Source organism: Pyrgilauda ruficollis, unplaced genomic scaffold (assembly GCF_017590135.1).
Source record: "Pyrgilauda ruficollis isolate IOZ18807 unplaced genomic scaffold, ASM1759013v1 scaffold146, whole genome shotgun sequence".
Taxonomy (NCBI): domain Eukaryota; kingdom Metazoa; phylum Chordata; class Aves; order Passeriformes; family Passeridae; genus Pyrgilauda; species Pyrgilauda ruficollis.
The window spans coordinates 151,890-174,346 of record NW_024513210.1 but is presented as its reverse complement, the minus strand read 5'-3'; the positions used below and the strand labels follow the sequence as shown (position 1 = coordinate 174,346).

The following is a 22,457-nucleotide window of genomic DNA, read 5'->3' as shown; positions in this document are numbered from 1 at the left end:
AGGACACTGCTGTGTGCAGGGGGCCGCTCTTGCTGCAGGCTGCACAGCAGCAATCCATCTCCAGCTGAAACAAAGGGATGCAAGTGACAAGTGATCAGGACCTGGCCTGGGTCACTGGTCAGCAAAGTTCTCACTGTTTTTTTGCCGTGAAGTCCATTTGGTCAGGTGTTTCCATGGCAGCCTTGCAGGAGAGGATGTTCTGAACTGGTGGCTGGCAGCCAACGTGGCTGCCATTGGCTAAGGGACACTTGGCGCAGGGCACTAATCCTTACAGCTGCTCTGTGGAATCTCAGGAGAGAGGGAGAGGTGGGGAGAGGCTGGCTCCTCCCCACATCCCACCTCTTCATTTAGGCTGTGCTAGAAAGAAATTTCCCCCCCTATAAACAGCCTCAGAGATTTCAGAGGAAGAGACCCATTTGAGACTGGGCAGCAAGAACCCCCAGGATGAGGATAGCCATCCTCCTGAGCCTTCTGTTCCATGCTGCAGCTGCTTCTCACCAACTGTGAGTGATGCTGAACTCCTCTTTCAGTCTCTTTCATCATTCTAGCTAGATGGACCACATTCCATGCCACCATGCTTCCTGCTCTATCAGGTCACCCCAAGGAGTAGCTGAGTCACACACCTTGCCTCCCATACCTTAGTTTGACTCTTGCACATCAATACAAGATTTCTGGGGGTCTTCCAGGTCAGACCTTAGGCCCAGAGATGTTTGCTCTGCATTTGCAATGCAGATCAAATAATTGGTGTCTACACTGCAAGGTTATGAAACCACCTCTTCTGAAGACTGCATGGGATATTTTTGGAGAGTTCAGGAGATTACTGGAATAAGGAGTTTGAAAAATATTATAGGGCTATACTTAAGCTAATCAAGCAGAAACTATTTCTCAAGTTTCAGGGAAGCAACAACTTTTCTGGGCTCACTGTTGCTTTTGAATGTTGATTGGAAGCCATGGCACATTGCTGAGGGTTTCTGCAGTTGTGGGCCACAGCAGGGCAGCTTTCTTACACCTCTTGAGACCTCACACTGATACCACCTCTGCTGTCTTCCCCCACCACAGACATTACCTGGTGGTGATCCCTGCAGCTCTCCAGTACCCATCCACCCAGGTTGCCTGCCTCCACATCACCTGTCATGAAGCAAAAGTTCAAGTGAATCTGGCCTTGGAGCGCTCGGCAGGGCGGGAGCTCTTAATGCAAGAAACGATCCAGAAGAAGAAGACTTTCCTGTGCACTAAGTTCTGGGTGAGCCACCCTAGGCAAATGCCATCACTGATGTTCCTTTCAGGAAATTGCTTGTGTTACTCCCTAACCAGGGGTGACATGGGTGGGGTCTACTTTGTCTTGGTGTGAGCCTTTCAGGAAGGGAGTGGGTGGTGTTCAGGGATGCACAGCCCAACACAGCCTGTTGGTTAGCACTGAATTTCCTTTCTGAATCTAATTTTGAAGTGAAATTTACATTTGTTAAAATCTGCCAGAGTTCTGGATACCACCTGTGTCCTTCTCCTCCGTTACAGACCAGATGAAGCAGCTTTAGCTCTTTCTGAAGGACTTGTGCAGGTTCACAGCTAAAGCCTGGGGAAATGGTTTCTTGCAGCACATACAGCGGTTTCTGTAGTACCTGAAGTCAGGCAGCAAATCAGCTCTTGGGAGTTACTGAAGACTAGCTAGATGGAAATGAATATGCTTGTTTTTCTAAACAGCATCTTAGAGGTTATTTATTGTTGGTGAGAACTTAGCAAAGGTCTGGGATAAGGCAGACATATCTAAGCAATATCCCTTCTGTTATACTGTATATTCTCTGCTAAGGCTGCTGGGGTCTTTGGTGTCCAGAGTCTTTCTGGTTGTGTTTTCTACTTTGGATTTCTTTCTTGTAAGTGCTGGGTAGCTCTGAAAGCCTAGCATTTGAGGCTGTGCAACTGCTTGATCTCTCTCTTTTGATTCTCTGCTACCATCACTCACCTTCCTGTCTTCCTGAACAAGTCTGAAGACTCCAAAGTGTCAGGTGCTTGCTTGTCACCAGTGGGAAAAGGACAGATTCCAAGGCATGCAAGGCCTGCTGCTGTTCATGTAGGACTGAGTGAGATCTGGATGTGATCTGGTTTCAGGGATTGTTGCTGATTGCTCCCTCCTGGCACAGTGGGAGGGAACCAGTTAGTTGTTCCTCTTTACTGCCAGAAGATTACCTGGGGCCTGTGTGCTCTCCTCTCTGTCTGTACAGGTTGCCCCTCCAGCTGATGGCACAGAGGAGGTTGCCACTGTAAAACTGACCATCACAGGAGATGGGGTCAATGTTGAGGAGCAGAAAAAGGTCCTGATCTGCAGGTCCTGGAATGGCACCATCATCCAAACAGACAAGCCCATCTATGAACCAGGGCAGACAGGTGAGATGCGAATGGGAGCAGCTGAGGGTCCCAGGCTTTTTGCTGGTTGCACCATGTGGAAAGGCTGCAATGCATGAACAGCCCTAGCAGAAGGCTCTGAGACCACATCTCTTTCTGAGTGGTGTTTTCAGCGTTTGTAATCTCTGGTTTGTGATGACTGTGGAGTTGCAGGAGGCAGTAGATGATGATAACCATGTCCATGGTACCTTCCATGTGGGAATGTTCATGTCAGATGTTACCACAAGTGTGTCTAGAATGGAGACAGGAGCTGGGGAAGCACATGGAACAGGGGTCTGTAGGGAAAAACTGAGATCTGATAATATATTCCCTGATTTCCTTGTCTTCAGTGAAATTTCGCATTGTGACTCTGGATGAGGAATTCCTTGCACTCAACGATTCGGTAAGTGAGTCCTGGGGACTGTGGAAGAAGCTGCCTTGTACCATGCATGGATCCTACCTCCCTTCCACCCTGCTCATCTGCCAAAGATCCAACTTTTCCACATTCACCCCTGGCAGGTTTTTTGAGTGTGCAGAGGGCAATAGTAACTGCCAGGAGGATGGCAGAGGTGTGCATGTCTCTTGCTCATCTTGGTAGAATAGTCACGCAGCTGCAAGTATGGGACATACTGATTCCTGATGTCGTGGTGTCACAGGGGGAGTGAACAGGGAGATTGTAAATCAGGTTTTCCTTCTTGTGGGGAAGGGTTCTTTTAATCTGCACCCTACAAGCTGGAATGTGGGAAGTGCTGCTTAGACATTTTTAGGACAAACTTTTTGATTGCAACAATGTGGAAATGTGTCCAGAAAAGGCATTTTCACCATTGAAGATGTTCAGAACCCTGCTGGAGAAGGCTTTGAGCAATCTGCTCAGGAAGACATGTTTCAGCAGGATGTTGGATTAGGTGGCCTCCAGAGGGTCATTCCTAATTATGTGATCCTATACCTCTGTAACCCTCTTAAGACCACACCTGAACCAGAACTAGGTGTGTTTGGGTAGTGACTTCTGAGTTTTTCTGTCAGGAAGTCATTAGTAAGTACTGTGTGACCTCCAGATTAGTTTTTCCTTTCCCTTTCTTCAGACCATACTGTAATGAACCCACCTGGTATTTCTCCTTTTTGGAGGCATTTGTTTTACTTTGTATTGTTGTCAGTGCTGCTAAGTTTCCAAATCACCAGTTGCACATCCTTCAGAGAGGGCTCTTGTGTGTGGTGCTGGCATGTGTTTCTCTCTTCTAATGTTTTTGCATTTTTTCCTCCCCAGATTTCCCTGTTTCTCCTGGTGAGTGATGCTGAAATCTCGAGTTGAAGTAATGGTGATGGCAGTCATTTCACTCTGCTGTACATATTCAGTTTCTGGTAGACTTTACAGACTTCTGAGTGGAATAGTAGATCTTTTTTGTTGTTGTTGTATGTTAAATTTTTAAACTAACATACACCTTTCAGCTTATTTTTTATGCACTTTGAGGTTATGCTCCCAGGCACTTCAGTAGAAATCTGTTGTTCTAGACTTGCAAGACAATAAATAGAAAACTTAGATGCTTATGAAATAAAGTTAGAACTGTGAAGAATCTTTGCTTACAATCAGGGTTTAAATAAGTGTAGAAGGAGGCTCAGATGCTGGGAGCAGAATCTGAGCATTATCATGTTTTCAAAATTTCCTGATCAGTCTACACCAAACCTCATTTCCTTAGCTATAGAACCTGGTAGTCTACAGCACTGAAATCCTGAAGCTCAGTTTCTATGGGATGTGGATCAATGAGATGCTGGAGCAACTCTCTCTTTCTTGTGGGTGCAGGACCCTAAGAACAACCAGATAGAGCAGTGGCAGAACGTGGTCCCTCAGGATGGCATTGCAGACCTGTCCTTCCAGCTGAGTGAGGAGCCCCTGCTGGGAACGTACGTCATCAACGTCACCAGCGCCAGAGCCTACGGCAGCTTCTCCGTTAAGGAGCGCGGTATGAGCACGCGGGGCTTGGCCGAGCTGCTCACAGGACCTTGCACTCCTGGTCCAGGAAGCAGGGGGTTTATTCCTTGGTAACCATCCTAGGAGCAAATGGGAAAAGTGGTAGCATCTGTCATAGAAAAGAGTCTGAGCTGAGGCTCAGGAGAGGAGACTGCTTCGGGACCTTGGCTTAGCGTGTGGGAGGAGTGTTGTGCATAGCATTTGACACAGCTGATTCCTATGGATCTTGGAGTCAGATAAAACAAGGCAATTTAGGATGGACTTTTCCAGAGAATATGAAGTCCAGTGGCCTCTCACTTCACTTTCATCCCCTAATCAAATGTGTTGGGAGGCCAGCCTTCTCTCATTGAAAATAGCTGTCAGAAGTAGCAGGGTCATGGGCATGTTTGGTTTTAGTTTGGGAAAGAGCAAATCATCCAGGGCCTACACACAAATCTGTTAAAGACACATGGAAAATCTTTCCTTTCCCCTTCCCACCACCTCCCTTCTCCTGTCCCTTATTCCACCATAGTCTGTCTCCATGTTAATTCTTTGTGAAGGCTGTCCCTGGCCTGTGTTTCCTACAGTTCTCTGCTTTTCCCTTCCAGTGCTGCCAAAATTTGAAGTGATCTTTGAGGCACCACATCAGATTTATACGCTAGAGACAACCTTCCCGCTCCGGGTATGTGGCAGGTGAGGATCTGACTGGAGGGATGGCCCTGTGCTCATTTCTGGCCTGATGTGCACAAGCTGGATGGGTAACCATGAGGAGCTAAGGGCAACTCTACTACACTTCAGTCACAGGAAGCCAGAATCTTCCATGGCAGCTGTTTGCACCCTGTGGCAAAACAAAACATTCCTGTAACTATCGTTCTGATACTTTAATGCCTCTTTTCTAAAAACACTTCACAAATCTCCACACACAATACCTGGGGGAACAGCCTACCCTTTGACAAGCAACTGGTTGTGGGACAGGACATGGCAGATATGTGGTGTTCGTCTCCCTGAAGAACAAACTCACGGGAAATGATGGGAAGCTTTTCCAGATTATGCTCAAGTGGAAACTAAAGGGAGGCAAAAATGAATTGCCCCAGGTATGATCCAAAGACAATGCTACAGTTAGCTCCATGTAAAGATGATTTTTTAATAGAAGGCACTTTCTTAATCACCCATGTTTCTGGTCATAAGATGATGAATGCCTTCAGCACATGCTGGGGTTGTTGCAGGCGATGCTGATATAGTGCAATCAGCACATACAACATGCTAGTTACCCCAAATAATTTCGTTTGGTGCTAATTATATCACAAAGCCCTCGATCTCCCATCACTGCACAGCCCTGTCCTGGCCTTGCTTGCTGGGTCAGGACTCCTGGGCGTGCGGTATGGCTGCCGCTCTTGTGCTATAGTGCGAGTATCCGGCAGTGAATGGTCTCTGGGGCTATGCAAAGCAAGCCATGTGTTCTCCCACTGTGTGTGACTGTCTCTTCCTTTCCCTGCTCCCCCAAACAGATACACTCCTGGGAAAAGCGTCCAGGGGGTGATTCATGTGAGCCTTTGTCAGAAGATAGCCCCATTCCTGCCCAGTGCTTCCAAACCCGATCTCTGTTACACATTCAGCAACCAGGTGAGATGCTTAGGAAGAGCTGAGCCGTGTTCAGGGGAATTTGTGCTCAGCCTCAGGGTAACACAAGGCTGCTGGGTCCTTTAGCTGAAGTAACAGCAATGTTAACCCATTGTTTTGGCTGCTTAGCCACTGCTACTGGTGCTGCCTCTCAGCACCAGCTGTGCCTGGTGATTGTGTCTGGGCCTCATCATGTGCCTGCTCCACATCCTGGGCTGCAATGCCAAAAGGAAAAGCACTCTGACAGCGGGGGTTTCGAGCTGCTGGTCCTCTGCCACTTCCATAACTTCTAATCCAAGTGCCTCTCTCAGACCTTGTTTCTCCCCCTGTACTTTCAGACAGATGAGGCAGGTTGCTTCTTCACAAACGTGAGCCTGTCCTCCTTCAGCCGAGACTTTCGGTACTATCGGGACAGCATAGTTGCAGAGGCCTCGCTGGTGGAGGATGTCACAGGTAACTCTGGAATTTCTGCTGCCTGGGAGGAGGCAGGTGAAGATGTGCCAGTCTGAACAGAAGCACTGGAAACTTTCAGGCTAGCAAGGGATCTGAGCCTTCTGAGCCCACTGGGGCCTGCTATGTAACCTCACGGATAGAGACAGACACAGCAGCTCTTGATGCATGACACACTCACTCTGAGTGTGGTGTTAGGTGGTGAGGCTTTCTAAAAGCTAGAAGTTAAATGGGAGAAAGACCAGGTACCCAGAATCTTGGGCAGATCACCACTGGGATGTGAAATGTGTGTGCAGCTGAACATGTCCATCCATATTACCAGTGGGTCACTCTGCAGGGAAATTGCTGAGGAGTGCTTGGCTTTGTTGTTCCCTCTCTCATGTTTCTGTCTTGCTGCTTTCATTCAGAGATACAGGTCAATGCTTCCCACAAATTACTTATCTCCAGGATTGGCGGGATGGCCTTGTTTCATGATGTGAATTCTTACTACCACCCTGGACAGATGTACAGAGGAAAGGTAATTCCCAGTTTCACTTCTTTGAAGGGGAGAGCGTGAGCAATATTTCACAATAACCTTTACTTACTGTCTTTTCTGACCCCATCTCTAGCCAGGGGCTTGGGAGGGGACAAGTGACTCCCAGAAACACAACTCTGGAATTGTCCAGTGTCAGAGCAACACCCAACACTGCCATTTACCAAATAACACATGAGGGGGAGCAGCTATGGTCTTTAATATGTGGGGTGCAAACCCAAACATCTGGAATGTCAGCAGCCAGGAAGTCTTCTGCTGTGAAGGAGTGGAGAGCTTTGGAGGTTGGACCAGATGACTCAACTGTGATGCCTTCCAAACTTACCCATTCTGTGATTCTGTGAATGAACATGGTAGTGCAAGTGGCAGTATGACAGGAGCAGTGGCAGTGTTGACAAAATTATTAGTGACTGAAAGAGTGATCTTGCTGTCTTTGGAAACACTGCTCCTGACTTGGGGAAACCAGAGATTCTGTCTGCTAATTAGATTCTTCTGCACTTCTCTTGCTCCCCACGATATTCTCAGATTAAAGTAATTGATTACCAAGGCAAAGCACTGAAGAACAAAGAAGTCCTCCTTGTAGTAAACTGCGCTGAGCAGCAATTTAGGCAGAAGTACATCACTGGGGACTCTGGAACAGCTTCATTTAGCCTGGACACCTCTGCCTGGAACAGCACCTTGGCCTCCCTGGAGGTAAGGGTGGAAGTGTCATGTAGCAGGGGTATGGGTGCATATCAGAGCTATTTACTGCCCCACAGACATCTTCCTTGTTCCTTCCTGTGGGAGAGTAACTCAAACCTGAAACACCTCAGCATGTTCTAGATCTTGGCTGAGATCTTGGCTTTCCCTCTGAGAGCTTATTCTCCAGATCCTGGTTGCTTTCCTCACGAGCCCTCCACAGACAGACCTGTCATTGGCATTGCTCAGATCATCTTACCAAGGTGATTTGCAGCCGACTTGTTTAACTAGACAAACTAACTGGTTTGGTTTTTTATCTCACCAGGCAAGCGTCCTGCATCAATATTCAGACAGAGAGCCTGAGACAGCTGACTTGAGTTATCAGCGAGCCTCTTATTTCATACATCCATTCTACAGCACCAGCAGGAGCTTCCTCTCTATCATCCGTGTGCCAGAGACAATGCCCTGTGGTAAAACACAGTCTGTCCAGGTGGACTTCAAAATTTATGAGGAAGACCTGGAACATGGGCCCAAGCGTGTCATCTTCTCCTACTTTGTGAGTTTTTGGGAAAGCACTAGTGGGTGACAGCTGAAGGCCCAAGATCAGCATCTCTTAGAGGTTCAAGCCTGACATTTGATAATCTTGGCTCAGGCCAGGACAGGGAGTTCCTTCAGTCATGGAACTGGATCCTGGTTTTGATTCTGGTACTGCACTCACATCAACAAAGGCAGAACCTTTCTTTTAGGCTCTGCACAGGTGCAGGGCAGGTATTGGCCTTACTTGTCCTCTGCCCACTTCATCTCTGAGCTCTCCTTATTAGCTGAGAGCAAATAAAGTGAATATTCCTCTCCCAACCCCCATTTAATCTCTCAAATTAATTTCAGGGTTTCTTAGTGATCTCAAAGGCTATGTGACTATGTGACCATCCCTTTCTGTGCTCTTCTCTAGGTCACAGGGAAAAGAGGGATAATCCATGCAGGTCAGCAGACTGTTTGGGTTGGGCTGCCAAGAAGTAAGTGCACTCCCCAGTGTCATTTCTAGCAAGTACTCAGTGGTCTGTGGCATCCCCTATTGCTTGGAGAAGTGGTGTAAGCCTCCCTGCAATGTAGGGGTGGCTCACCACTTGTGTGCCTTTCCAGATTTCATGCTCCCTTTGCACTCCTGCTTTGTACCATGAGAAGAATACTCAGCATTTCCTAGCCCACAGGCTCATCCTCTGTTGTCTTCAAGTCTCCTTTTTCTGCTGCTTACCCTGCAGTCTTACCCTCCATAGCAACTATGTCTCCAAATAATCTGTGTCATTAGGATGCCACAGCTTATAATTTTGAGGTCTCTTGACCCACTGTTGCCTATTTCTCCAGTTCTTGTTTTTTGATTCCTGAATTACAAGTATTTTGGGATAAGGTCACCTCTTTGTCAGTGATGGGATGGGAGATGTTGGGTGAGAGGAGGCTTTGAAAGATATCTGAGACTCTCACTCTTTGTGGAGCCAAACTTGAACTCCAAAGTACTGTCTCATGTCCCCAAGGCAATAAACAGAAAAGTCTTTTGCTGGTATTGAATACCAGATCCAGAGATGTGCTGATTGTTTCAGCAGTCTCTAGAAATCTCTTTGGTCTTGAAAGACTTCAGTAGATGAGGAAAGGATTTAAGCAAGCACACGCAGAATGGCAAAGCTGATCATACTCTATTTTCACGACCAATCTAATTCCTCTTATTCTCTCTCTTCTCCATCTAGTGCTGGAAAGCTCCTTCTCCATCCCTCTTACGTTCAGCTTGACCTATGCCCCAGCTCCCAGACTTGTTGTTTATGTCATCTTCCCTAATGGAAAAATCATTGCTGATTCTGCCATCTTCAGTGTCTCCACGTGTTTCAGAAACAAGGTAGGGTTTGTGTCTGAGGCTATGACTAAATGTGTGAGCAGGGATGTGTCTGCTGCAATGAAAGGAGAGCTGTGTTGCTGTGTGTGGCTGACACTGTGTGTGATGCTGTCACAGGAACTGCAGTTTGTGACTGGTGAGGTGTGCTGTGATGTTTGGAGAAAGTGTGTGCTCAGCATTGTGGGGGCTGCTGCAATGCTTGGGAAAGGCAGAGAACTGCTGTCTGTCTCCATAGGCAACTGCAGCCTGGTAGGATCATAGATAATCCAGCCCAGCACAGAGCATTTGTGTGGTTCTCAGGAGAGCTCAGGGCTGCTCTGCTGCTGCAGCAATTAGAATTGCTAGTATGTGGTATTGGGATGGCATCTGAAAGTGGATGATGGAAGAAGTGGATTTTACCGGCCATCCAGAAAGGGCTGAGTGCATCTGGTCATTGTGGCATCCTTGACAATCTGCTTTCTTGGCTGTGTCTTGCACTGCAAAGGTGAATTTCTGAGAGGGCATTACCCCTGCTGCACAGCTCCACAGCTGCTTGTCTGCCATAGACAGTCAGATTCAAGCAAGAACAGGAAGAGTTTCAGGAAACTGAGGCCAATCCCACAAAGAGCCTGGAGATAAGGACTAGACTTATTTTTGATCTGAGGCCCCAGAATAAGGGGCTTCATAAGAAAGCTGTGAGGTGTGTGACCATGGCTGGCTGGTTTGCTGGGTAAAGAAGAGAGAGCTGTGCTCTGACACCGGAATGTCTCCATGTGCACAGTGGTGGCTCCCCCTCTGGCATCTTTCCTGTTAGAACCTCAGTGTGGTGTTTTTCAAATATCTTCTGGGGGTCCTTGGGAGGTTCCTTTTTTTTCTATCCAAGGCAGGTCATTGGAAACTCTCTTCATATAGGTCCTTTCCCTGCTTGGGAAGTGGTAGGGTGGCCACCCTTAGAGATGTCACTCAGGCATTGCCTGCATTCTTCCCATCCAGGTGGAGCTGAGCTTCTCCACGCCAGAGACTCTTCCTGGCTCACAGGTTGGCCTCCGCCTGCAGGCAGCTCCTGGCTCCACGTGTGCTGTCTGGGCTGTGGATCCGAGCGCCTTTTGGATGAAGCCAGGAAAAGAACTGAGCAGCCACTCGGTGAGCGAGCCTGCTCTGACTTCTTCCCTTCTCTCCTGAGACCAGGCGGGAGGGAGGGTGGCCACTGCACCTGTGCAGAACTTAACTCCAGGGAACTGAAAGCATGGCCTGGAGGAATCAGCATCGCTCCCAGTGTGGATGGGTAGGGATTAGGGATTAAGGAGGATGTTGAGCATCACTTGGTGGTAAAACAGCTTCTGTGCTGGCACTGTCAGAGGAGAGCCCAGGAAGAGTGACAGCGATCCTGGGCTTTCTGGCACACGTTCATGTACAGTAGCCAGAAGCAACTCAAACAGGCTTGGATGTGAGAGGGGAAGGGAATGCCAGGTTTAATTTGCACTGATTTTTTTCCCCCTTGCTTTCTCAGATCTATGGGCTGTTTCCATCTGTTTATAATGCCAGGTATCCTCGCCAAGTGTCTGAAGATGATCGTTCATGTGGGTTCCCAAATTCTGACGAGCCTGATGTGTTTACAGCATTCAGGGTAAAAATGGTTGATTTGGTGAGATAATTCATGAACTGAGGGAAATGTGGCCCCTGACTTTACCAATATCCAAGGGGTGCTGCTGCAGACAGGACAGTGAACAGGTGCAGTTTAAGCCTTTGTAACTCACTGGTTATTTGAATAGGTGACTTGAAATGTATGAGGAAAAATCATTGTGTGGTTGCCACTCTTGGGTCCTGTGACTCAGGATGCCAAGGATTATTCATTACTTTAATTGGATTTCACACAATTTGTTTAATCTTCATAGCATGAGCAATTGCACCCTGCAGGCAGAGAGGCATAGTACCCAAATGACCATATGTTTGAAAAGGAATAAATTTGGCTGACTCAGACCAGATGAATTACCTTAGAAGACCTTTTTTGCCCATTGCTGGGAATCTGAATTATTCCTTCTTAAAATGAAGCAAGAGAATACAGAGGAGAGCCAAGCCCCACTGCATGAGGGGACAGGAAGGCACAAGGGCCGAGGGCAGAGAGGAGAGGACAATCTTCTGATGATTAATTTTTTCCTACAGGAAATGGGGTTGAAAATTATGTCTAACACCAATATCAAGAAACCCAGAGTATGTCCAACATCTCAATTGTCAACTCTGCTGCGGGAAAGAGGAATGTCTATTTCCAGGCCCATGTTGACGTTTGCCCAGCCCCATAAAGTGTATAAGAGTAAGCATTTCAAAGCTGTTTCTTCTTGCATGGGAGGCTTAGTCTTTCATGTGAAAGCACTCCTGGGTTTGAGCCAAGAGGCAGCACTTGCTGTAAGTGCAAATGGAGGAGAAAGAGGGTTTCCTGTCCCTAACACTTTTGTGCTAATGTGAGGGCTGTTAGTGGGATGTCCGGATCCCAGGTTTTATCTCTGGAATTAGGGAAATGTTGCCTGTCCCACGGTGCTTCCACATGCAAGTAAAGCCCAAAGCACCTCTGACATTTGAATTGAGGGAAAGGATTTTCAAATTTGGGACAGCACATTTTGTTCTGTTGCCATGCTTTCCAAGAGCTGACTGCAATTGCTGCAGCCTGAGCTGTGCTGGAGCTCCTCTGCTCTTGACCAGGACCTGAGGACCCTGTGGTGACTATAGGTCTTTGTTGTTTCCAACAGAGCATCTGACATCAACTTATCAGCCCACTATGTTTCCACCTTTTTCTGCAGCTGAAGAGAAAGCACACAAACATTTTCATCAAACCTGGCTGTGGGATTTGTATTCTGTGGGGTGAGTAAACTGAGCAGCGGGGGTTTAGTCTGGGTCATTTTGTGTGGCTGGGAGTGGCAGATGAGTTTAGATCATAGGCAGCTCTGCAAGACACTTAAGGACATACATCATGGGGCTCATACCTGTAGGCTGTTCATTGCTGGAGCTGATGTATTCATTAAATCCATTTTCCTCTACTAGCAGTGCTGGTCATCCATGAGAGGTGGCTGGCATAGGAAGATAGAAAAGCACAAGGAGAAGCAAACCAACTTAGTTTACTGCCTATACTCTGCTTTTGATAGTCCTGAGGGATTGCATTTCCCAAAACGTGCTCAGAGATGTATCCTGGTATCCAGGGGCAGCTGATGTCCATAGAAGTCCTTCACAGGATTGAAAATTGTGTCCTGTAAGAAAGGCTCAGTGTGTACAAAGGGTCTGCTGAGAGAGCTTTTGGAGATTTTTCATCTGAGACTTCAAGATTTTCTTGTGTGTTCTCTGAAGACTGAAATATGCTCAGGCCAGATCCTGAGCATATTTCCCATCATCTCCCCTCTCCCACCTCCACTGTCCTTACAGATACATCTACCTCTTCACCCCTAACACAACAGATATTTCTTCTGTGACTTGCTCACCAACCTGATCTGAGCCACTAAAAGTTTCTGTGTTCTGTGTGTTGCCTTCCTGTACACGCATGGTGAAATAAGCTGAATAATACCAGTACCTTTAGCTATATCTGCTTTTTGTGTTGGCTGTGTGGCAGCTGCAGAACAGTCTGCTCCTTTCAAAAGTTGTGATGTGTGCACAGGACAAGTCTCTGCCCTACCCTTGTGCTGGGCTTTAAGCTGTCATTGTCTCACAGGACAGAGAATGGCTGGATCAACCTCATCTAGGCCCTAGTGCTGCTAGTCCTGTTGCTCTGTTGGTTTCTGGTTCTCCATTTCTAGGCCAAGAAAAATAAGACTGCTGACATCTGTAAGCCATTTTCAGCTGTGCAAAAGGCAAGCGCTGCCTGTAAATGATGGCATCTTGCAGCCATGTACCCTATTGACCCAAGTGTCCTGTCGGTATTAGCACCTGAGGCGGGGTCCCTACTTCTGCAAGGACTCACTTGTAACCCTGCAAGGGCTGCAGGTCACTAGGGGTTGGACTGAGGTGAGGGGATGGGGGCTCTGCAGGGAAGAACACAGAGCAGGTCACCTGGCCTGGCATCATTCAATTAAATGCTTCTGTTGCTGTCCACTTCTCTCCAGCCCCAGTGGGAACAAGAGTGTCACTGTCACTGTGCCTGATGCCATCACAGAATGGAAAGCAGGAATGTTCTGCACAGGACGGAACGGCTTTGGGTTTGCTCCAGCCTCCCGGCTGATTGTTTCCAAGCCCTTTCTTGTGGAGCTGCCAGTGCCATCTTCTGTGGTCCAGGGTGAGACCTTCCACTTGAAGGCCACAGTCTCCAATAACCTGCAGCAATGCATGAGGGTAGGTGAGCCCTGATGGCCTCTGCAAGGAAAGCGGGACATGGTGGACACCTGTGGCGTGTGTCATAGGGTCACAGGGGAAGGGACCTTAAAGATCATCCAGCTCCAAACCCCCTTTGGGAAGTCATGGCAATTCAGTGACATTCCCTCTGACTGGAAAAGGGAAAACATTATCCCCACTTTTAAAAAGAGAAATAAGGAAGCACCCTTGGCATGCTTGGGAGTTGGCCCTGTGCAAGCCCCATGAAGCCCAGCAAGGCCAAGTGCAAGGTCCTGCACGTGGGTTGGGGCAATCCCAAGCACAAACACAGACACACTTGTTGCCCTTGATAACCCTGGCCAGGTTGCCAGGACTTTAGCTTTCCCAGCCTGATCCCTGGCTAATCAAGCAATCTATGTGTATTCCTCTCAGGCTGTGCCCCTGCTTCTACCCTCTGCAGGCTTCCTTTTTGTGTTGTTGATGTTTATTTATTGCCACCTGCCATCCCTTCTGCCCCTTCAGATCCGAGTGACCCTGGAGGAGTCTGCACACTTCCAGCTGAAGCCATGCAAAGGCTGTGTCTACAGCAGCTGCTTATGTGCTGGGGAAGCCAAGAGCTTTCAGTGGAGTGTCACAGCTGAGCAGCTGGGTGAGAAGCACAGGGAGGTGTGGGGTGGAACTGGGAAGGGATGGGACCAAGGTGGGGGTGTTTTGTAAGAGCTGACACAGAGTGGGAGCTGTTTGCTCTGTTACCCAGAGTACTTATTTGCACTTATCCTGTGGTCATGGTTACTCACAAGCCTGTGCTAGGTTGTACAGAAACATATAGGGCTCCGATCAAATTTTTTGTTGTCAGCAGGTGATGTCTATTGTATTAACAGGAAATGTTTCCTCAGAAAGTGTCTTATGCACCTAAATGTGTGTTATTTTCAGGGCTCGTGAACATCACCCTCAGCACAGAGGCTGTGGCCTCCAAAGAGCACTGTGGGGCAGAGATACCATTTGTCCCAAAACAAGGACAGAAAGACACCATCACCAAACTCATTCAAGTCCGGGTCAGTCAAGCTGTTCTGTTACCTAAGCCTCAAAGTAGGCTTTGTGCAATTCCCAGATTTTGCATGTGCTAATTTTGGGAGTTACCCCTTGCTATTCAAAATTTGCAATTATCATCTCAGGGCCTGAGCTGGGCTCAGCTGTGAGGGCTGATGGATGTAGAAGGTAAAGGGATGTCCTCCACTTCATGTCATGAGAAACTTTAAACACTCCTTTATGTCCTTGCCTCCTCAGTTCTCTGCTGAATCTTTCACCATTTTCACAGATATTCAGAATTTAGGATATTCTGAAAATGCATGCTGGTTTCTGATCTGAAGTGAAAATTGTTGAAAGTAGTTTTTATTTTTGTGTGATAATGATGATAGTGCAGCTGACTGTCCACCCTGAACCAGGATTCTGAACATACCTTCTTCTAATCCACTTGTAATCCCATTTCTCTCCTGGGTGCTCATTAAAATTCTACTTTTATGTGCTCCAACAGCCAGAGGGAGTGTTGGTAGAAAAGGCTCACAGCTCCATCCTGTGTCCCGAAAAAGGTAGATGGATTGCTTTCTACTTTCACCCTGTTCATCACACTCTTCCTGCCTAACCACCTTCTGGGTATTTCCACTGGTTGAACTATTTTCTCTGTCTGCATGATGAACCTACAGAATTGTACTCTAATTGTGGTGCCAGCTAGGGCTTTCTCCTAGGCAGGGACGTGGGGAGGTCTGCTCTTTAACCATCAGCATCCCTGGCTCTAATGTGATAGCTTGAGGCCGTTTTCTCCTGTGGAAATAAAACCACACTACTGAACATGGTGAAGCTGGAGGTCATGGCTTAGGATGGCTGTTCCTGTCTTGAATTTCATGGCATATGATGGGGCCATCAGCTGATTTTGAGAGCATAAGGAGCATTGAGAAGACAAGACTGCAGCTGAAATCTTAAATGAGATGGAATAACTGCTGTAGAGAAAAACAGGTGGCTTTGACCCCTGTGGGTTTCCAGGAGAAAATCCTCTCAACCTCTTTATAAAGAGGTGTGTTAGGACAGCACAGTTACCATGAGGTGGATGGAGGAATGTAAGGGTGGAATGGGACATGGATTTTGGAAAATGGGAAGTTATCACAGAACAGCCTTGAACAGTTTCTGTGGTTTTGAAGGCTTTTATCATCAGAATCTCTTTCTTTTTCTTCTGACTGGTGTCAGGGATTCCAGCAGAGGAGTCTGTTTCCCTGGTGTTGCCTCTAAATGTGGTTGAAGGTTCAGTCAGAGCCACCGTCTCAGTCACTGGTAAGGAGTTAAACTATGGGAGTAGCCCTGCAAATCCCATATCTCTGAGTTTAGCCCGAGGAAAGCCCAAATTCCCCTACACACCACTACTGAGGTTTCCAAGGCTCCACTGCCATATTCTTCTCATTCCTGATTACTGATAACCTAAAACATGCAGCAAGGGAGTGTTGTGTTGATGAGCTTCCCTGCCAGGATGGGAATGTGTACAGCTCCTATGAGGGGCACAGTGGAACTGATAAGGTGGCTGGACAGAGGTGTCCCCACCCTGCTGTGCTGGGCCTACCTGGCTTGGTGCACTCCTGGGAATGGTCACAGGTAGGAGGAGGTGAATCTTACTGCCTAGGGTGCTCATGCTTTGTGCTCAGGGTGCTTATGTTTTGTCTCAGGGGACCTCATGGGGATGGCACTGCAGAACCTGGACCACCTGGTGCAGCTGCCCCACGGCTGTGGGGAGCAGAACATGGTGCTGTTTGCCCCCGTTGTCTATGTGCTGCAGTACCTGGAGAAGACGAGGCAGCTGAGCCCTGAGATCAGGGACAGGGCAGCAGGATTCCTGCGCAATGGTGAGTGCAACAGAGCCACCATGCCCCTCTGCCTTCCCCAGGTTCCTACTCCCCTTCCACCTGGAGCACACAGCCACCCCATTCCTGCACAGTGACTTCATTGCAAATACCACTGGGAGCACTCATGTCCTATCCTGCTTCCCAGGGTACCAGATACAGCTGCAGTATCAGCACCCTGATGGCTCCTACAGTGAATTTGGTACCAAGGATGAGTATGGTAACACTTGGTAAGCCCTGGGTTCTCTCCCTGCTGTCTACCTGCTCTCTGACAGCTAGGAGGTGGGCAGCTTTCTGCTTCCAGCATGAAACCCTTGCTGTCCTATTGGATCCAAAGTGTTCTAGGAGCTTTGTGGACTAGGGCACCTCAGTCCTGGGGATGAACTGATCTTGAACCAGCATATTAGAAATAGCACAATAGGTAAAGAGAGATGCACCAGTTTCAAACTCCCAATTTATTTCCTCAACTTCTTCTTAGATTCTTTCTTTCCACTCATTCTTCCTGCTATTTCATGCACTCCACCTTTCTCTGATTCTCTCTTCCTTCTTTCATGCCTTTTTTTCTGTTCTCCTCAATCAGGCTGACTGCATTTGTGGTTAAATGCTTTGTCCAAGCCAAGCCATACATTTACCTGGACAGCCGGATTATCCAAGCTGCTCTCGCCTGGCTGGAGTTCCACCAGCTTCCCAGTGGTTGTTTCAAAAATGTGGGACAACTTTTCCACACATTCATGAAGGTAGGAGCCAGTGCACCTTGAAGGACAGCACCAAGCAGTTGTTGCCAAGTCTGCTGGTAATTGTTTAAATTCACTTGCCTGTGTTGTAGTGCTTTCTTGAGAGGGAGTAAGCCAGGGATACGTGAGATCTCTCCTGAAAAGCTTTAGTATTTGCCTGTTAATTTTCCCAGCTTTTTGGATGTCTATGCTTTTTTTAGGGAGGTGTAGATGGGGAAGTCCCCTTGGCTGCCTACATCACTGCTGCATATTTGGAGGCAGGAGCAACGCCAGAGGTAAATACTGGGATTCTTTGCCATGCTCTTGCCTTAAGATCTGAATCTTAAAGAGTTTAGTGGTAACAGGGGCAGGCAACAGAGCACCTTGGAGGGACTTGTGGGCAAGTGGGTGAGGAAGATTTTACAGCTTCTCAGGAAAAACTCTCCCTTTGAGGAGGACATCCCTGGCAGGGAGAAGGTGAGGTTAAACTACTGGGAACCACTGGACCTCACGGCTAGATACTGGGAATGGCATGTTGGCCATTTCCCAGGAATCAGCTGTTCATTCCCCCACCTCCCATCCCTTTGCTGGTCCTACCCAGCTGAAGGCTGATATGAAGTGGGTGGAGCTGCTTCCACAGTCAAGTAAATAGACAGAATGTAATTCCTAATAGGGTTTAGCTTCACAAATAAAGCAGAAGTCTGGGAAAGGAGTGCTGTAGGGCAGCTGGAGCTGCATGCTTAAGTAATGACAATAAGAGGGAGCCCTTACAAGTGCTAAGGATTGTAGCTAGTTACTAGGCTGTGGTACAGGCAAATAAAAAAACAATTAACTTGGTGGAGAAACACAATTGTAGACATTGAGAAGTGACGCTCTCTGGAAATCAGAAAAGTGAAGAAGCAATGCTTTTCAGTGGAATGGAAAGCAGTGGGCTTAGGAAAAAAAAGAAAAACAGATGGAAATTTACCTTCTTTCTGGCAATAGATGTCCTTCAGGTCACCCTTTTTCACCATAAGCACAGTTATTCACTGTGAAGGTGAATTAAACGCAATTGCCCTGCTCAGCAGGCTGTGTGTACACGTTAGCAGTTGTGTGGTTTTGCTGTTGTTGTGTTTGGACTGGGAAAGTAAGACATGGCGGTGCTATTCCCTCAGGAAAGATGCTCATTTCATTGAGAGAGCACTGCTGAAGCCCAAAACCAGCTCAGGGGTGAGGTCTGTCAAGCACCTTCCAGCAAGGGCTGAAGACACTGATGCTGCACTGATAGAGAGAGTGCAGGTGTGGGCACCTGAGCGAATGAGCCGGGCGCTTTCTGTGCTGGCACAGAAACGTGTGCATGCTGCTGCTTGTGTCCCAGGGTCTGCCTGGCTCCCGGGGCTTTGTGTGTGACCAGCAGCGTGTCCCTCTCTCCTGCAGAGCAAGGTGGTGCGCAGGGCTCTGGGCTGCATCGCTCCCGCCCTCCCCAAGGCTGCCAGCGCTTACACCCAGGCCCTGCTGGCCTACACCTTCGCCCTGGCTAAGGACTCCCAGCGCACCCAGCAGCTCCTCGATGTGCTGCACCAAAAGGCAATCAGAGCAGGTACGGGGGCCTCGCTGCCAGGGGAGCGTCAGAGAAGGGACGGGTGACCTTTCTGAGCCTTGGTAAGGTGCAGCCTGGGAGCACCACAGCCTCACCTCTAGGCCCTTCACTAAGGAGAGATTTGGGCATACACTGAATGAGCTCATGGCGCGTGCTGCCAGCACTGTGGCGTGGGTGCAGATTTCCTTCAGATCTCTTGCCTTTTTCTGGTACCTGAAGTGGAGGTTGGGGTTTGGGAGACTTGGGCATTCTTGTGCAGGACTGCAAAATGCCAGAGAGGAAAGCAAGCTGCTCCACGTTGTGTCAGTCCCTGACCCTCAGGGCTGGCCACTGGACAGCTGGCTAGTATCAGGTTGTTAGTGGACCTCGCAAACAAGGCAATACAGAATTTGGACAACAGGGAGGTAATGCATATGGAGATCATTGGCATATTAGTTTTTGCATGTCACCTCGGTGTGGAATATGGAGTTTTAGGTATTTGAAAATACATTGTTTTTTAGCTGCCCTGGTGATGTGATGGCCCAGACAAAAGGTATTTACCCAAAGGTCTCTGCAGACACAAGCCACTGTGTCTAGGAGGTTAGGCCATAGGAGGTCTTCCCTGACATCCCTCAAGATTCGCTCTCCTACCTTCCTTTCCCAGATGGGCAGATCCACTGGAGTCAGACGTCATCCAAGCCCAGAACCAGTACCAGCCCTTGGTCACAGCCAGTGCCTGTGGATGTGGAGCTGACAGCCTACGTCCTACTGGCCCTGCTCTCCAAGCCAAATGTCACAGAGTCTGACCTCACCACGGCCTCTGGCATCGTGTCCTGGCTCACCAGGCAGCAGAATGCCTATGGAGGCTTTGCCTCAACACAGGTAACTCATGGCTAGGGAAGGGGATGTTTCTTGAGAAAGAACCTCTGCAAGATATGCACACATTGTATGCAAGTGTAAATGCTTTGGGCAAAGGAGCCCTTGGATGTGGAGGTCCTCAGGATGCTGATTTCAAGTGTCTCTGGATGCCAGAGATGCAAATGTAATCGTGTTTTCCTTTCAGGACACAGTGGTGGCCTTGCAGGCATTGGCCAAGTATGCAGCACTGACACACAGCACACAGGGGGACGCAGAGGTGAGGGTGAGGTCCCGTGGAGGCTTTGGGAAGAAGTTCCAAGTGTCCTACCAGAACCGGCTGCTGGTGCAGGAGGCGGCACTGACAGAGGTCCCGGGCAAGTTCTTGGTGCAGGCCCAAGGCAGCTGCTGTGTCTTTACTCGGGTAGGTTCCCACCGACCCTGCCATGACCACCCTCATCTCCTCATCTTCTCAAAACCAAAACTCTGCTGCAGCTCTGTGGAAGGAAATGTGCATTGACTGTGCTTTAATCCCAGCCTGGTGTCAATGCAATAAACCTGTGTCTGGGAGGAAACAGATAGAACCTGCCCAAATAGGAGGACCATGATGCTTCCATGGCTCTCAGGAGTACTGGAAGATGAAAATGCTTTATAGTGGTCCTACTGCTGTGTGCCTGACTTGCACAGTCTCAACTGAAAATGTGAGAAGGAGCCCATGGAAGGTTTCCAATCGGAGTGACCTTTATTTTGGGTACTGGGATGAGTGTGCTTACTGCATATTATTTATCCATTCACTGTCTGGGGTTCAATCTCAAGGTGTCGAGTAGCCAGTGGAAAAAAAAAGGTTTCATAGATGATATAATTATCATTGATGATGTCATTATCAATGAATTATCAATGTCTTAGCCTGTCTTTTTGTCTCTCCCTGCAGATGGTGCTGAGGTACAACACGCCCTCACCACAAGACTCAACATCCTTTGCCTTGCAAGTGAAAACTGAGCCAGTCAATTGCACCAAGGACAATACACGCTCTCTTACTGTCCATGTCGATGTCAGGTGACTCTATAGATCTCATCCCACTTGGGAAGGAAAGCTGGGCATGGCTGGAGAGCTGAGGGATGCTTCTTGGCTGAGTGGAGGCACCAGGCACTTTAGCAGGAGGGCCAGATGGAGAGCCTTGGTTCTTGCTGGAGAGAGGTGTGCAGTAGTCAGCTCAGACTGGGGATGCTCAGAGCAGTGCAGCCATCCTTGCACCCTGTGAGAGGGAGCAGTGACTGCCCTGGCCCCAGTCCTGGCTGGGCTGCCTGGCTCAGGGCACTGCACACAGGGACTGTGTGTGGTAAAGGGAAGGGAAAGCTGGGAGAGATTCTCTTTTTAATGTTCTCCCCCAGAGACTCTCTTTTTCATCTTATCCACCAGGTACAATGGGAAGAAATCCACTTCCAACATGGTGATTCTGGAGGTGTCCTTACTGACTGGATTTGCCCTGGCTCCAGGATCCGGGCTGTCTGTAAGAAGTGTGGAATCAGGGTGGGGATGTGGTGTCAGTGGGGCCATCTGTGTCCAAGGAGAGGGGAAGGCTGTATGGGAAGGTTGTATGGGAAGGTTGTATAGGAAGGTGTTGCCTGTCTCTTCCTTGAGCAATCTCACCATCCCTTCCCGTCTGTACACAACTTGGACACATACTGTTGGCTGTTTCGAAGAGTCTTGAGGATGGTGATACTTCTGACCCAATCAGCTTAGCATATCCCTGTCAGCTAAGTACCCTAGGCTCTTGTCCTTGGGGTTAGCAGGAGCCGAGTGGCCCTGCAGGGAGATCAGCCTGAAGAGATAAGAGTCCAAAATACATTTGGAAGTGAGTGAATGAGAATCTGCCAACTCAAACTTAGATAAACCTTGTTGGGATGTCTCACACTTTCCTTTCAAAAGATGAAACTAAATTGCTTTCTCCTCTCTCCTGTCCTAGCTGCAGCATGGACACTCTGTGAGAAGAACTGAGAAAACACAAGGAGGTGTTGCCATCTATTTAGACAAGGTAATGTCTGTGCTGCTGCAGAAGCTGAAGTAGTGGAGGGCACTGCCAGAGTTTTTGGGAGAATCCAGGACTGGGGCTAGCAGATCAGGATACTCAAGATTCATCTTGAAGTCCAGTGTTTGAGTCTACAGAGTTGTTATTGTCAGTAGTAGGATCAAATTCAGGTGAGGAATAAAAAGAACAGCTCATGAGTAAACTAATTTATTTTCTTCCCCAGCTGAGCCATATCTCTGACACGTATGTCCTGCACCTGGAGCAGGAGATTGAGGTGACCAACCTGAAGCCAGGCCATGTCAGGGTCTATGACTACTACAGCCCAGGTCAGTGTGGAACCATGGGGTGCCAGGGCTGTCTGGGTGTCTGCACGTGGCTCTGTGCAAGGATAACTTAGATCTCTCCTGATCTGTTGCAGAGGAGCAGGCCCTGGCTGACTACAATGTCTTCTGCATCTGAGGTAGGTGCAAATCCCCTCCTCAGCCCCCTGTACAGACCTTCTCTGCACCCCATCCACTTCTCTGTGTCCCACTGGAGCCCTGTGTATCTCTGATTCAGCATGTTCCCTTCATCTGGGACTGTGTCTGAAACTCCCTAAGCAGAATTCATGGTACTAGTTTCAGCTTATTATATTTGGGTATGGAGAGTTTCTCTTTCTGGGGAGG

General features: G+C 48.4%; 1 protein-coding gene across 1 annotated transcript; it reads left to right on the top strand.

Moving 5' to 3' along the window:
• The first annotated feature begins 444 nt into the window (after positions 1–444).
• On the top strand, positions 445–22,251 carry LOC121349847 (alpha-2-macroglobulin-like protein 1). The gene is made up of 35 exons (XM_041460630.1): positions 445–503; positions 1,060–1,243; positions 2,220–2,382; positions 2,730–2,782; positions 3,644–3,661; positions 4,178–4,337; positions 4,933–5,017; positions 5,833–5,947; positions 6,283–6,397; positions 6,802–6,911; positions 7,449–7,616; positions 7,927–8,157; positions 8,551–8,614; positions 9,341–9,486; positions 10,456–10,605; positions 10,973–11,089; positions 11,626–11,790; positions 12,209–12,318; positions 13,548–13,773; positions 14,275–14,401; positions 14,686–14,807; positions 15,287–15,341; positions 15,994–16,077; positions 16,464–16,640; positions 16,786–16,867; positions 17,218–17,374; positions 17,572–17,646; positions 18,767–18,929; positions 19,573–19,790; positions 19,972–20,187; positions 20,695–20,819; positions 21,183–21,273; positions 21,730–21,798; positions 22,016–22,118; positions 22,211–22,251. The coding sequence occupies exons 1-35, from the start codon at positions 445–447 to the stop codon at positions 22,249–22,251; spliced, it is 4,344 nt and encodes a 1,447-aa protein (XP_041316564.1).
• The last annotated feature ends 206 nt before the right edge of the window (positions 22,252–22,457 follow it).

What these genes read in the sequence shown, in the direction of transcription:
- LOC121349847 (XM_041460630.1), top strand. Translation starts at nt 445, where the DNA reads ATGAGGATAGCCATCCTCCTGAGCCTTCTGTTCCATGCTGCAGCTGCT. An exon ending in AAGAACTGAGCAGCCACTCG is followed by an intron (nt 10,606 to 10,972) that starts GTGAGCGAGCCT and finishes TTGCTTTCTCAG; the next exon opens with ATCTATGGGCTGTTTCCATC. An exon ending in AGGCAGGAGCAACGCCAGAG is followed by an intron (nt 17,647 to 18,766) that starts GTAAATACTGGG and finishes TCTCTCCTGCAG; the next exon opens with AGCAAGGTGGTGCGCAGGGC.